The sequence below is a fragment of the Vigna angularis genome, chromosome 11 (genome assembly GCF_016808095.1).
Source record: "Vigna angularis cultivar LongXiaoDou No.4 chromosome 11, ASM1680809v1, whole genome shotgun sequence".
NCBI classification, from domain to species: domain Eukaryota; kingdom Viridiplantae; phylum Streptophyta; class Magnoliopsida; order Fabales; family Fabaceae; genus Vigna; species Vigna angularis.
The window spans coordinates 27,540,407-27,552,008 of NC_068980.1; the positions used below are offsets into that span (position 1 = coordinate 27,540,407).

The window sequence follows — 11,602 nt, forward strand, 5'->3', positions numbered from 1 at the left end:
CTATTTAAGAAAGAAGAAAAGGTTCTTAGCACAAGGACGACACGAGCGGTCACATGTGTGCTTAACCTTTAAAACGTATTTTTTGTAACTTTACTTATGAAAGAAGAAAAGGTTTTTAGCACAAGGACGATGCGAGCGGTCACACGTGTGCTTAACCTTCAAAACATATTTTTGTAATTTTTATTTAAGAAAAAGAAAAGGATTTTAGCACAAGGACGATGCAAGCGATCATACGTGTGCTTAACCTTTAAAACATATTTTTGTAATTTTTATTTAAGAAAAAGAAAAGGATTTTAGCACAAGGACGACGCAAGCGGTCTCACGTGTGCTAAACCTTTTAAAGCGTATTTTTGTAAATTTTATTTTTTATGTGTATATAAGTAAAATTATTATATATACATATTTTGAAATAAGTGAAGAAATAAATAAAATAAAATAAAATGAAATAAGATAAATAAAAAGGCAAATAAATAAATAAATAATAAAAAAAACAACAAAATGGGGTGCCAAAATAAAAATAAAATAAAAAAGGTGTCAAACGGTCAGTCGAAAAGCTTGGTTAACGAGCAGTCCGTGGAAGAGAGCGGAGGCTATCGTGCGGATGTTGGGGAGAAGGCTGAGGCTGCCAAACGGTCGGTCGAAAAAGTTTGGATAACGAGCGCTCGTCAGGGAGAAGGCTGAGCGAACGGTCGAAAAGGCTTAGTTATTGAGCGCTCTTTGGGGAGAAGGTTGAACGGCCAGGGCTTAAAGCTTAAGGTTAGCGAGCGGTCGTGCGAGCGCTCGTTGGTGAGAAGGTTGAACGGTCAGTCGAAAAGCTTAAGGTTAGCGAGCGGTCGTGTGTTTGGATAACGAGCGCTCGTTGGTGAGAAGGTTGAACGGTCAGTCGAGAAAGGCTTAAGGTTAACAAGCGCTCGTTCGTTTGGATAACGAGCGCTCGTTCGTGAGAAGATTGAATGGTCAGTCGAGAAAGGCTTAAGGTTAACAAGCGCTCGTTCGTTTGGATAACGAGCGCTCGTTCGTTTACTTCTGGGCTTGGCCCACCGGGGTAGTTTCTAACCTAGAATTCCCCTAGGGGTTCTGCCTTCCCATTCTCATTCACACATTCACGCCGTTCCTTTCAAATGAGACCAATGTCTCCTTCTTTCTGACCAAAAGGAGTTACTCCTCCACGCACGCCCAAGCCTCCATCCGACCGATAGCCGCGAGTCACCGCCCAAGCCGTCGCCAGCTCCGCCCCTCACCGCCGAGACCATCGTCGGCCGTCGCTCTAGCTCGTCCCTTCTTTCTTTGATTGTGTAATGGGTGCCATGTGTGTGAATGTTATTTTCTGGTTGTCACGGGTGTGGGTGTGTATGGTGATGGAAAAACATGATTGAGACTAGGCAACGAGTGGGTTTTGGGTTTGGTTTGTTGGGATTGGCCGTGAGCGTGAGAGATAGGAAGGAGAGAGGGAGCGTGGTGAAACAGAGAATGAATGGAAGGGGAGGTTGGTGAGTGGCGGACGATATTGGAGGTTTCAGATTGAAGACAACATGTAATTATACATTGGATGATGATGGCGAAACGCAGACATTCACACAACAATGCATTATCAATGTAACAACATCCAGTATGAAGCATAATACATCCAAGACTTATGACTATACGAGTGAGCAAGTTTACTTACCTCTTGGGGCTCCACTGGCTGTCGTTAGCTCCGCTAATCCGATGCCTCCTCCTCCTTCGTTCAAGCTAACCTTTGTCTTTGCAGGTGCAAAAAAAAAATATGGTGGACCTCAGAAGTAGTGTGTGTTTTTCGAAGATGAAGCCCCCCCTCTCCAAATCCCCTTTTTCTTCTTTTTGTGTTTTTCTGTGCTCCAACCTTGTGCTCAAACCTTTTTGCTGATTCCGTATGCCCAAACCAAATTGTACCAAATCCGTATGACGCCCCAACGCCTCTGCCACCACCTTGCTTTCTGCAGAAAATCGTTTTTTCCTTTTCTGCTCCCCACGTTCCAACCTCCACAGCCAACACCTCTTTCTTTTTCAAATCTTTTTCTTATATTTTTTCTTTCTTTTTTTTTCTTTTTTAACCGTATTAAACAAAATATTTAAAATAGGTAAAACTTAACACTAAAATGAAAATAGAATAGAAAATAAAAACAATTACTAAATAGTAAAATTTTAAAAATAACAATAACGTATAAAATAAAAGTAAGATAATAATAAAACGTAAGAAAAATATATATACATATATATGGAGAAAAATAAGATAACATATAAAAATGGATAAAACAAAAATGATGATAATAATAAATAAAACAAAAAAACAAATAATAATAAATAATAATAAAAAAACAAATAAACAAGTAACAATAAATAAATACAAGATAAAAACGAGAATAAAAATAAAGATACAAAGAAATAAATAATAGATTACAGTAAAGCCAAAAACGATCCGGACGAAATTTTGTATTGACAGCTGCCCCTCTTTACTTATATTTTACTAGATAATATGACAATGTGATGTCTTCATATTATTATGTAAAAGATGAGTAAAGATAGAAATACTAATTTCGTCTGGATTTCTAAGGAGGCGAAATGAAGGAAAATGAATACGAGACCTAAGATTAGCCAAATCCATGAAAAAATGTGAGATTGCAAAGAAGGCGCCCATTGCCAAGCAGAGGGCCAACAAACAGGAACAAAAACTTGGATTCGGCCATTGCCTAGCAGAGGGCGAACACGTAGAATAACAAGCTGAATTTGACTGTTTCCGAGCAGAGGGTCAACATGTAGGATAACAAACGGAAATTGACCATTGCCTAGCAGAGGGTTAGCAACACTACACTAAAACCTGGATTCGACCGTTGCCTAGCAGAGGGCCGATATCGCAGAACAACAAACTGGAATTTAACCATTGTCGGGCAGAGGGTCAACAACGAAAATCTAGACTCGACCATTGCTCAGTAGAGGACCGGTAACACAGAACAACAAGTTGAATTCGACCGTTGTCGAGCAGAGGGTCAACACGTAGGATAACAAACGGAAATTGACCATTGCCGAGTGGATGGCCAGTAATACGACAAAAAGATGGGATTAGACCATTGCTTAGCAGAGGGTCAACACATAAAACAAAAACCTGGATTCGACCATTGCCTTGCAGAGGGCCAATATCGCAAAAGAAAACTTGAATTCGACCATTGCGAAGCAGAGGGCTGTTAGAAAAACCAAAATCTGGACTTGACCATTGTCTTGTAGAGGGCCAATATCGTAGAAGAAAACTTAAATCCGACCATTGCCAAGCAAAGGGCCGTTAGAAAAACTAAAACCTGGACTTGACCATTGCCTTGCAGAGGGCCAATATCACAGAAGAAAACTTGAATTCGAAACTTTCTGAAACGTTGGTAAACACCGAGCAAAACATCGAATAAACTTAAAAGCAAATATTGTATTAACCTTTTCACAACTTCTCTTGTGCCTCAAGGATTTTTCAAACAAAATACCTTGCTTATTATGAAATGTATGATGTAATGTCATGAGAGTGCATGAATGCCTAAACACATGAAACCTTTGCCATGTTCTTCTTTTTTTTTTTTTTAATTTTTTTTCCTCTCTTAATTAGACTGCCCATGTTTGAAACTCATTGTCAACATCGTCATCAAACCTGATGTACGTTCAAAACGTAACCATAGAAATGTCAGGAGACAGTGAGCCCTCTAATGAGAAAGAGAAGGGTGTAACCCTGAGTTCAAGTTCTCTTTATCGCTTCCTACGATCCGATTTGGCCTGAACCTGAGAAGGTGAGGGAAAAATAGGGACGAGAAGTGGATAACTGAATGATTGTATGTGGAGCTAACATTTGTGTTCTCCTCATCTGGGGAGGTATGGTTAACATAGAAACATGTAAGGCCCACAAGACTGCCCCAATTTTGTTGTGCACAGTAAGTACGATTTGGGGAGGTGAAGAGGTTTGGGGTAGGAAGGATTGCCCCAGTTGAGGGTTCCTTCTTGACATGACGATTGACGGGGAAACTTTACATTATATTTTCAGTTTTCATTTTCAATGTCCTTTCTTTTCTTCTAGTGATGATGTCAGTCACCACGTCATTCCTTCCCAGAGTTAAGTTTGTGAGAAAGATCAGGACGAACAATCTTCAGTCGGCGTGGACTTTAATCGGCTTGTAACGTGGCTAAAAGGCAAACGGGTTATGAAAGAAATGGATAATGAAAGCTCAAATAAGTGTTTAACGGTTAAACCATTTTACCAAGAATCATCCGCAAAGTGTTGAGTCAACCAGTTTCTAAGAGTTTAAAACTCTGGACATCCTTTTATTATTTTTCCATTCATTCCCTTACTTTCTTTCTTTCCCTTTTGGTCACTTGTTTTGTTGCCTCTATTGTAGCCCTTTTTTTTTCTTATCTTTTTTACAATAATTTTCTCATTGATTTTGGATGTCCTTGATGTACCTTTTAGGTTGACGTTGATATGCGAATGACTCTTGTCTAGGGTGATGAAAAATGATTACGACTTATGGCTCAACGTGGGTGCAATTGATTAAACTTCTTTTATCATTTGGATAAAGAAAACGGCCACACGTCATCCTGAAGCTTGCTTGACTTGCCTTCCACAGCCTTAACCATGAGACGAAATTCTGTAGCGGTTGACACATTGACTTCATTTTTTCAAATTTTTTTTCATTATTTTTGCTCCCCGATCACGGATCATTGGGCACGGGTACCATGACGACAACTGCCCCAGTATTATATCCACGACAATCCTTTGTTTTGAAGGGAAATGAAAAGGTTAGGGGTTCACGCGATAAGAAAGCGGATGCTTTAACGAGAAAAGAACACAGGTTACCCCCAAAACCCTGAATCAGGAGAAGACTCCACATCTTTGCCACTTTGTTTTTCAAAACTTTATTTATTTGCTTGTTTTTTTTTAACGTACTATGCCCTAGACAACTTAATTGACAATGAATTCAACATGTGCATTTTTATTCTCTCCTTTTTTAGTCTTCCACGACATCCCTCAGGAACAAGCTTGTGCCAACCGAATATACCCGCGATGCTTTTACTCATGTGTGCTTAATTATCATTACCTTTATTTTCCCTTATTTACCTAAAAGCTCAGCGCGACATGCAATATTTCAAGAAGCGTGCAAACAAAAATTATGCGTAAAACTGTAAAGATCATGTCGATATCCCTTAATATCGATCCCCTATCACGGAATCATCATGCGTAAAACTTTTTGACCGCATCCGAATTAACCGGTAATGGTAACTCCTCTCCATCCATCCTTGTGAGAATTAGTGCCCCACCAGAGAATGCTTTCTTCACTACGAAGGGCCCTTCATAATTCGTGGTCCACTTGCCTCTATGATCCTTTTGTACAGGCAAGATCTTCTTCAACACCAGCTCACCTTCGTGGAACTCTCTTGGATGCACCCTTTTGTCAAATGCATTTTTCATTCTTCTTTGGTACAATTGCCCATGACACACTGTTGTTAACCTTTTTTCTTCAATGAGGTTGAGCTGATCAAATCGAGCTTGAACCCACTCAGCTTCCTCTAGTTGGGTTTCCATTAACACTCGTAAGGACAGAATTTCCACCTCAAATGGAAGTACTGCCTCCATCCCATACACAAGCGAGAAAGGTGTTGCCCCGGTTGATGTTCGTACCGATGTGCGATATCCATGTAGAGCAAAAGGAAGCATTTCGTGCCAATCTTTATAAGTGACCACCATCTTTTGAACAATTTTCTTGATATTCTTATTGGCAGCCTCTACTGCCCCATTCATCTTCGGACGGTAAGGAGAAGAATTATGATGATGAATTTTGAATTCCTCACATAAATCCGTCATCATCTGGTTGTTCAGGTTGGTGGCATTATCAGTGATGATTCTGTTGGGGAGCCCGTATCTGCAGATCAACTCCCTTTTTATGAATCTGGTCACCACCTTTCTAGTCACGTTGGCGTAAGAAGCAGCCTCCACCCATTTGGTGAAGTAATCGATTGCGACTAGTATGAAACGATGTCTATTTGACGCCTTCGGCTCTATAGCTCCAATGACATCTATCCCCCACATCGAAAATGGCCACGGTGCAGACAACACACTTAGAGTCGTAGGTGGCACATTGATGTTATCTGCATACTTCTGACATTTCTCACACTTTCTCACGTGTGTGCAACAATCACTTTCCATGGTCAGCCAAAAGTAACCAGCTCTCAATATCTTCCTGGCCATCGAGTGCCCATTCATGTGCATGCCAAAGGTACCCTCGTGCACTTCTTTCAATATCATCTCGGCCTCCTTTGCATCCACACATCTAAGGAGGACCATGTCGTGATTTCTCTTGTATAAAATATCCCCACTCAAGATAAAATTGCCAGCCAATCTCCTTAGCGACCTTTTATCGTTTTCAGATGCTTTCTCAGGGTATTCTCGGGTCTTAAGATAATGCTTGATATCAAAATACCAAGGTTTACCGTCTGATTCCTCCTCGATGAAATAGCAATATGCTGGCTCTACATGGCTCTTCATTTTAATCATTGGTAATTTTGCATCTTGGTCAACCTCGAACATTGATGACAAGGTAGCCAATGCGTCTGCCAATTGATTTTCTTCTCGCGGTATGTGGTTAAACGTGATGGAATCGAAATACTCCATTAATCCCCTGATGTAAGCCTGGTAGGGAATTAATTTTGTATCCCTAGTCTCCCATTCTCCCTTCAATTGGTGGATGACCAAAGCTGAATCTCCGTATACATCTAGAACTCTTGCCTTAGATTCGATCGCCGCTCGAATACCCATAGCACAAGCCTCATATTCCGCGATGTTATTCGTACAATTAAAACACAACCTTGCTGTCATTGGTATGTACTGCTTTCCTGGAGAAACAAGCACTGCCCCTATTCCATGTCCCATCACATTCGAGGCTCCGTCGAATAATACCTTCCATGCTTTTTCGTCTTGGTCTTCTCCGTTCTCTTCGAGTAGAGCCATGATGTCTTCATCGGGAAATTCAGGTTTCATAGGTTGATAATCGCTAATGGGTTGATGAGCCAGGTATTCCGCTAGAGCACTACCCTTGACGGATTTCTGAGTAACATATACGATGTCATATTCTGACAATAGCATCTGCCACCGAGCTATCCTTCCAGTGAGAGCAGGCTTTTCAAAAATGAACTTGATAGGATCCATCTTGGATATCAACCAGGTAGAGTGACTCAACATGTATTTCCTTAAGCGATGAGCAGCCCATGCCAATGCACAACAAGTTCGCTCTAACGACGAATATCGTTGTTCGCAATCTGTGAATTTCTTGCTCAAGTAGTATATTGCATGCTCTATTTTTCCAGCTTCATCATGTTGACCCAATACACATCCCATTGACTTTTCCAATACAGTTAAATACAAAATGAGTGGTCTTCCTGGCTCGGGTGGACGCAACACAGGTGGGTCTTGCAAGTATTGTTTGATCTTTTCAAAAGCGGCCTGACAATCCTCGTTCCAAACCACAGCCTGATTCTTTCGTAGTAACCTGAACATTGGTTCACAGGTAGCGGTTAATTAGGAGATGAATCTAGCAATGTAGTTCAATCTACCCAAAAAACCGCGAACCTCCTTTTCCGTTCTGGGCGTAGGCATTTCTGATATTGCTCGCACTTTGTCAGGATCCACTTCTATCCCTTTTTGGCTAACCACAAAACCTAATAATTTCCCAGACTTCACTCCAAACGTGCATTTGGCGGGGTTTAACCTGAGTTTATATTTTCTCAATCTCTCAAATAATTTCTTCAAGTTGAGAATGTGCTCTTCTTCCGATTCAGACTTGGCGATCATGTCATCCACATAAACTTCTATCTCCTTGTGCATCATATCATGAAAAAGTGTCACCATCGCCCTTTGATAGGTTGCCCCGACATTCTTGAGCCCAAAAGACATCACCTTATAACAAAAGGTTCCCCACAACGTGATAAAGGTCGTCTTTTCCATGTCCTCAGGCGCCATCTTGATCTGATTATACCCTGAGAAACCATCCATGAACGAAAATAGCGAGTACTTGGCCGTATTATCAACCAAAGTGTCGATGTGTGGTAACGGGAAGTTATCCTTCGGACTTGCACGATTCAAATCACGATAGTCAACGCACATTCGAACTTTACCATCTTTCTTAGGCACTGGTACAATATTTGCTACCCATTGTGGGTATCTCGCCACAGCCAGAAATCCTGTGTCGAATTGTTTCTGTACCTCTTCCTTAATTTTCAATGACATTTCTGGTTTCATTCTTCTTAGTTTTTGCTTGACTGGAAGATATTCCGGTTTAAGTGGGAGCTTGTGTTGCACAATATCGGTATCCAAACCTGGCATGTCATTGTAAGACCACGCGAACACATCCTTAAACTCCTTCAATAGGGCTTGCAACCCTTCCCTCACTTCCTTTTTCATGCCAGTACCGATTTTTACTTCCTTTATCTCTTCTTCCTCTCCCAAGTTGAGTACTTCAATCTCTTCCTCATGGGGTTTTATCTCTTTAGACTCTTGTTCCACTAATCTCAAGAGCTCTGGAGAGGGTTTCGGATCATCTTCATAATCATCTTCCGTATTATCGACAGGGTGCTCAAAATTAGGAATATCGACATTGTTATTTTCAAAACTTTCATTGTCATATCTGCATTATTTAAATTTATGAAAAAAAAGAATAAATAAAAAGGAAAAAAAGATGACGAATGCGAAATGATGATAAAACACAAACAAACACGATTCGATTATCACGCTGAGCACAAAAAACTAAACGTCAACCCGTAAGTCATGAATCCTAAAGCCCCAGGTGAAGCTATAGGATTAATTAAAACTATTACATTTTATTCAAATTAAGCATCACGGGTAAACTCAGAGTTTCCCAATTGTCAAGTGGTGCATCTAGGGAGCAGGCCCGCACGAAACTTGAGCTTTCAGACCTATCTTCATCCTCCACGGCTGCTATATGGCCCGCGTTGATCCATCCAGCGCTACGAAAGCTCTCCCTGATGTTACAAATACGAGTCCTTTCCACCTTGGGTTCTCGCCTTTCCACACGAGCCAGACTGCGTTCTCTCCTTTCTTCCATCAGCCCTCTCTTGTCCTCTTTGGTGGGCTTGTACCCTAGGCCATATCTGTTTCTATTCTCAACGACCTTTAGGGGGAAAGTTCGCCCCTGCCCATACTTGCCTAAACCTGTACCAGGCGTATACCCCTCTTTCAGCAAGACTTTGGCCATCATGATAGAAGCACGCGACAAATGAGGGTTTGTTGGGAATGGCTCCACATAGGCATTTCCCACAATCTCCAATGACTGGAAAACTGTCTCAAAAGCTTCCTCAGCCGCCTCAATATAACGCGTGGATGATGGTCCGCTCACAAGGAGGTCCTCCTCTCCTGATACTATCACCAGCTTATCTCCCATAACATATTTCAGCTTTTGGTGTAGTGTGGAAGGCATAACTCCTGCAGAATGGATCCACGGGCGACCCAACAAACAACTATAAGCCGGGAGGATATCCATAACTTGGAATGTCACTTGAAAGACATAAGGACCGACTTGGACTGACAATTCAACTTCTCCCATCACTACCCTCTTACTGCCGTCAAAAGCTCTCACAATCATAGAGCTTGGCTTCATATGCATTCCATCACAGGGTAGCTTCTCCAATGTCGATTTTGGCATGACGTTCAGAGAGGAGCCATTGTCCACCAAGACACGCGCTATAACGTGATCTAAACATTTCACTGAGACATGAAGAGCCTTGTTATGCCCTCTCCCCTCAGTGGGTATCTCCTCAATAGTAAAGGTGAGGTAATTATTAGCGATGATGTTGCCAACAATGCCCTCAAACTTGTTCAACGAAATACCTTGCTCAACATGAGCCTCACTGAGTACCTTCATCAACAACCTTCTGTGAGAGGTAGAATGCATAAGCAATTCTAACAAAGAAATCTGAGCAGGCATGCGGTTCAACTGTTCCACCACCTTATACTCACTCTGTTGAATGAATTTTAAAAATTTGCAGGCCTCTTCTTCAGATATTTCTTTCTTTTCCTCCTCGTTAGGAGTCTCCTCTACCTGCGCGCCCTTTCCTTTTAAAACCTCCCTGACTTTTGCGGCCATTGTTGTTTCATTAGTATTGGTCCCCTCTCTTGTCACCATTGGTGACGCGAAGATTCGACCACTTCTCGTCATCCCACCTATGCCTGTTATGTTCTCAACGGCCGAATCTGCGCCTTTTCCCTCATCTAACACATGTGCTCCATACATCCAAGGGACAACCTTCTCGCTTCTGTAAGGAAAGGGAGACGGCGCCCGAATGACGACAGACGGCTTTTCTTCAGCCACTGGCACATGGGTGGTTCTAGTGAAATGGATCACCAACGGCTCAGGCAGAGTTACGTCGGATTCCCCGTCAATTTGTGTGAACACTTCCCCCTCCTTGTCCTTGTAGCATACTTGCATTAAACTTCTATCCAGCAAGTCTTGTAGAATATCTTCAAATTCACCACATTCCTCAATAGAGTGCCCATCATCCGAATGAAGTGCACATGTTACGTCCTCGTCATAATCGCCTTTTAAAAGGCCCACTTTTATCAGCGCCTTAAAGATAAATTTTCTACAACTTCAGATTTCACCCGCGTCTCTTATCAACTCATGTTTTTCATCCTCGACGGCATTCGTCGAGGCACTCCCATGCCCAGAAAGCGGATTAGTCTCGATGCTAGGTTTATCTTCTTGAAACTTTAACCACCCCGAGTCAATTAGAGCCTGTACTTTGTGTTTAAAAGCTAGACACCTCTCAGTTGAGTGACCAACACCTCCCCCATGGTAACTACATTTGGCCTCTGCATCATAACCCCTGGGGTACGGAGGTTGCATGGGCTTCATTGGACAAATAGCAACCAGACCCCTTCTGACGAGATGGGGTAACAATTTTGTGTAAGTTGTAGGGATAGGGGTGAAATTAACAAATTGGTTCCTTCTTGGGTAAGGGTTTTGGCCCGCATTCTGATTTGGACCCGCAATTGCCCCAGCCCTCCAAGTATCAGCTGGGGGCAATGGCGGTTGATAATACCCTTGTTGTTGTTGAGGCCGGGCTTGTTGAGCAAATGCCGCATTAGCTGCATAAGGGGGTTGCCCCAAGTATGGTCGGAAGCTATGAGTGGGACCTTGACCTCTCCACACAGGCATTGCCGATGCCGCATGCACATCCCCTTCCTTCTTCTTTCCCGCATTGAAATTGGGTTTTTTGTAATTTGCAGTTGCAGGCGAACTGTATGCAATTTTCCCACTTTTAACCCCAATTTCTATCCTTTCGCCTATTATAATGATATCAGCGAAATTGGCAGACACGTTCCCGACCATGTGCTCGTAAAATGGCGGCTGGAGAGTGTTCACAAACATTGCCACCACCTCCCTGTCATACAAAGGTGGTTCAACTCCAATTTTGATGAATCATTATTTTCTTCACTTCACTTAGTTTATTGTACTAAAATTAATCAGGGAATTGTGCTTAATTGTCCAGTATTTTCCCGTTTTTATTGATTGTGCTTAATTTGATCAGAAAATTCTTATTTTACTTA

At 41.9% G+C, this 11,602-nt stretch overlaps 1 protein-coding gene and 1 pseudogene across 1 annotated transcript; both read right to left on the reverse strand.

Moving 5' to 3' along the window:
- Positions 1-5,218: 5,218 nt before the first annotated feature.
- On the reverse strand, positions 5,219-8,143 carry LOC128194686 (uncharacterized; annotated as a pseudogene).
- Positions 8,144-8,162: 19 nt separating this feature from the next.
- LOC108332575 (uncharacterized) lies at positions 8,163-11,384 on the reverse strand. The gene is made up of 4 exons (XM_052870254.1): positions 10,655-11,384; positions 8,854-10,591; positions 8,356-8,663; positions 8,163-8,248 (listed from the first exon to the last, which is right to left on the reverse strand). The coding sequence occupies exons 1-4, from the start codon at positions 11,382-11,384 to the stop codon at positions 8,163-8,165; spliced, it is 2,862 nt and encodes a 953-aa protein (XP_052726214.1).
- Between the last annotated feature and the right edge of the window lie 218 nt (positions 11,385-11,602).

Bases quoted from the DNA above. Each gene is read 5' to 3' on its own strand.
- LOC108332575 (XM_052870254.1), bottom strand. From the start codon at position 11,384: ATGGTCGGGAACGTGTCTGCCAATTTCGCTGATATCATTATAATAGGC. The intron at 10,592-10,654 runs GTGAAATCTGAA...GCCTTTTAAAAG, and splicing joins TGAGTTGATAAGAGACGCGG to GCGATTATGACGAGGACGTA. The intron at 8,664-8,853 runs GTAATAGTTTTA...TAAATAATGCAG, and splicing joins ATGCTTAATTTGAATAAAAT to ATATGACAATGAAAGTTTTG.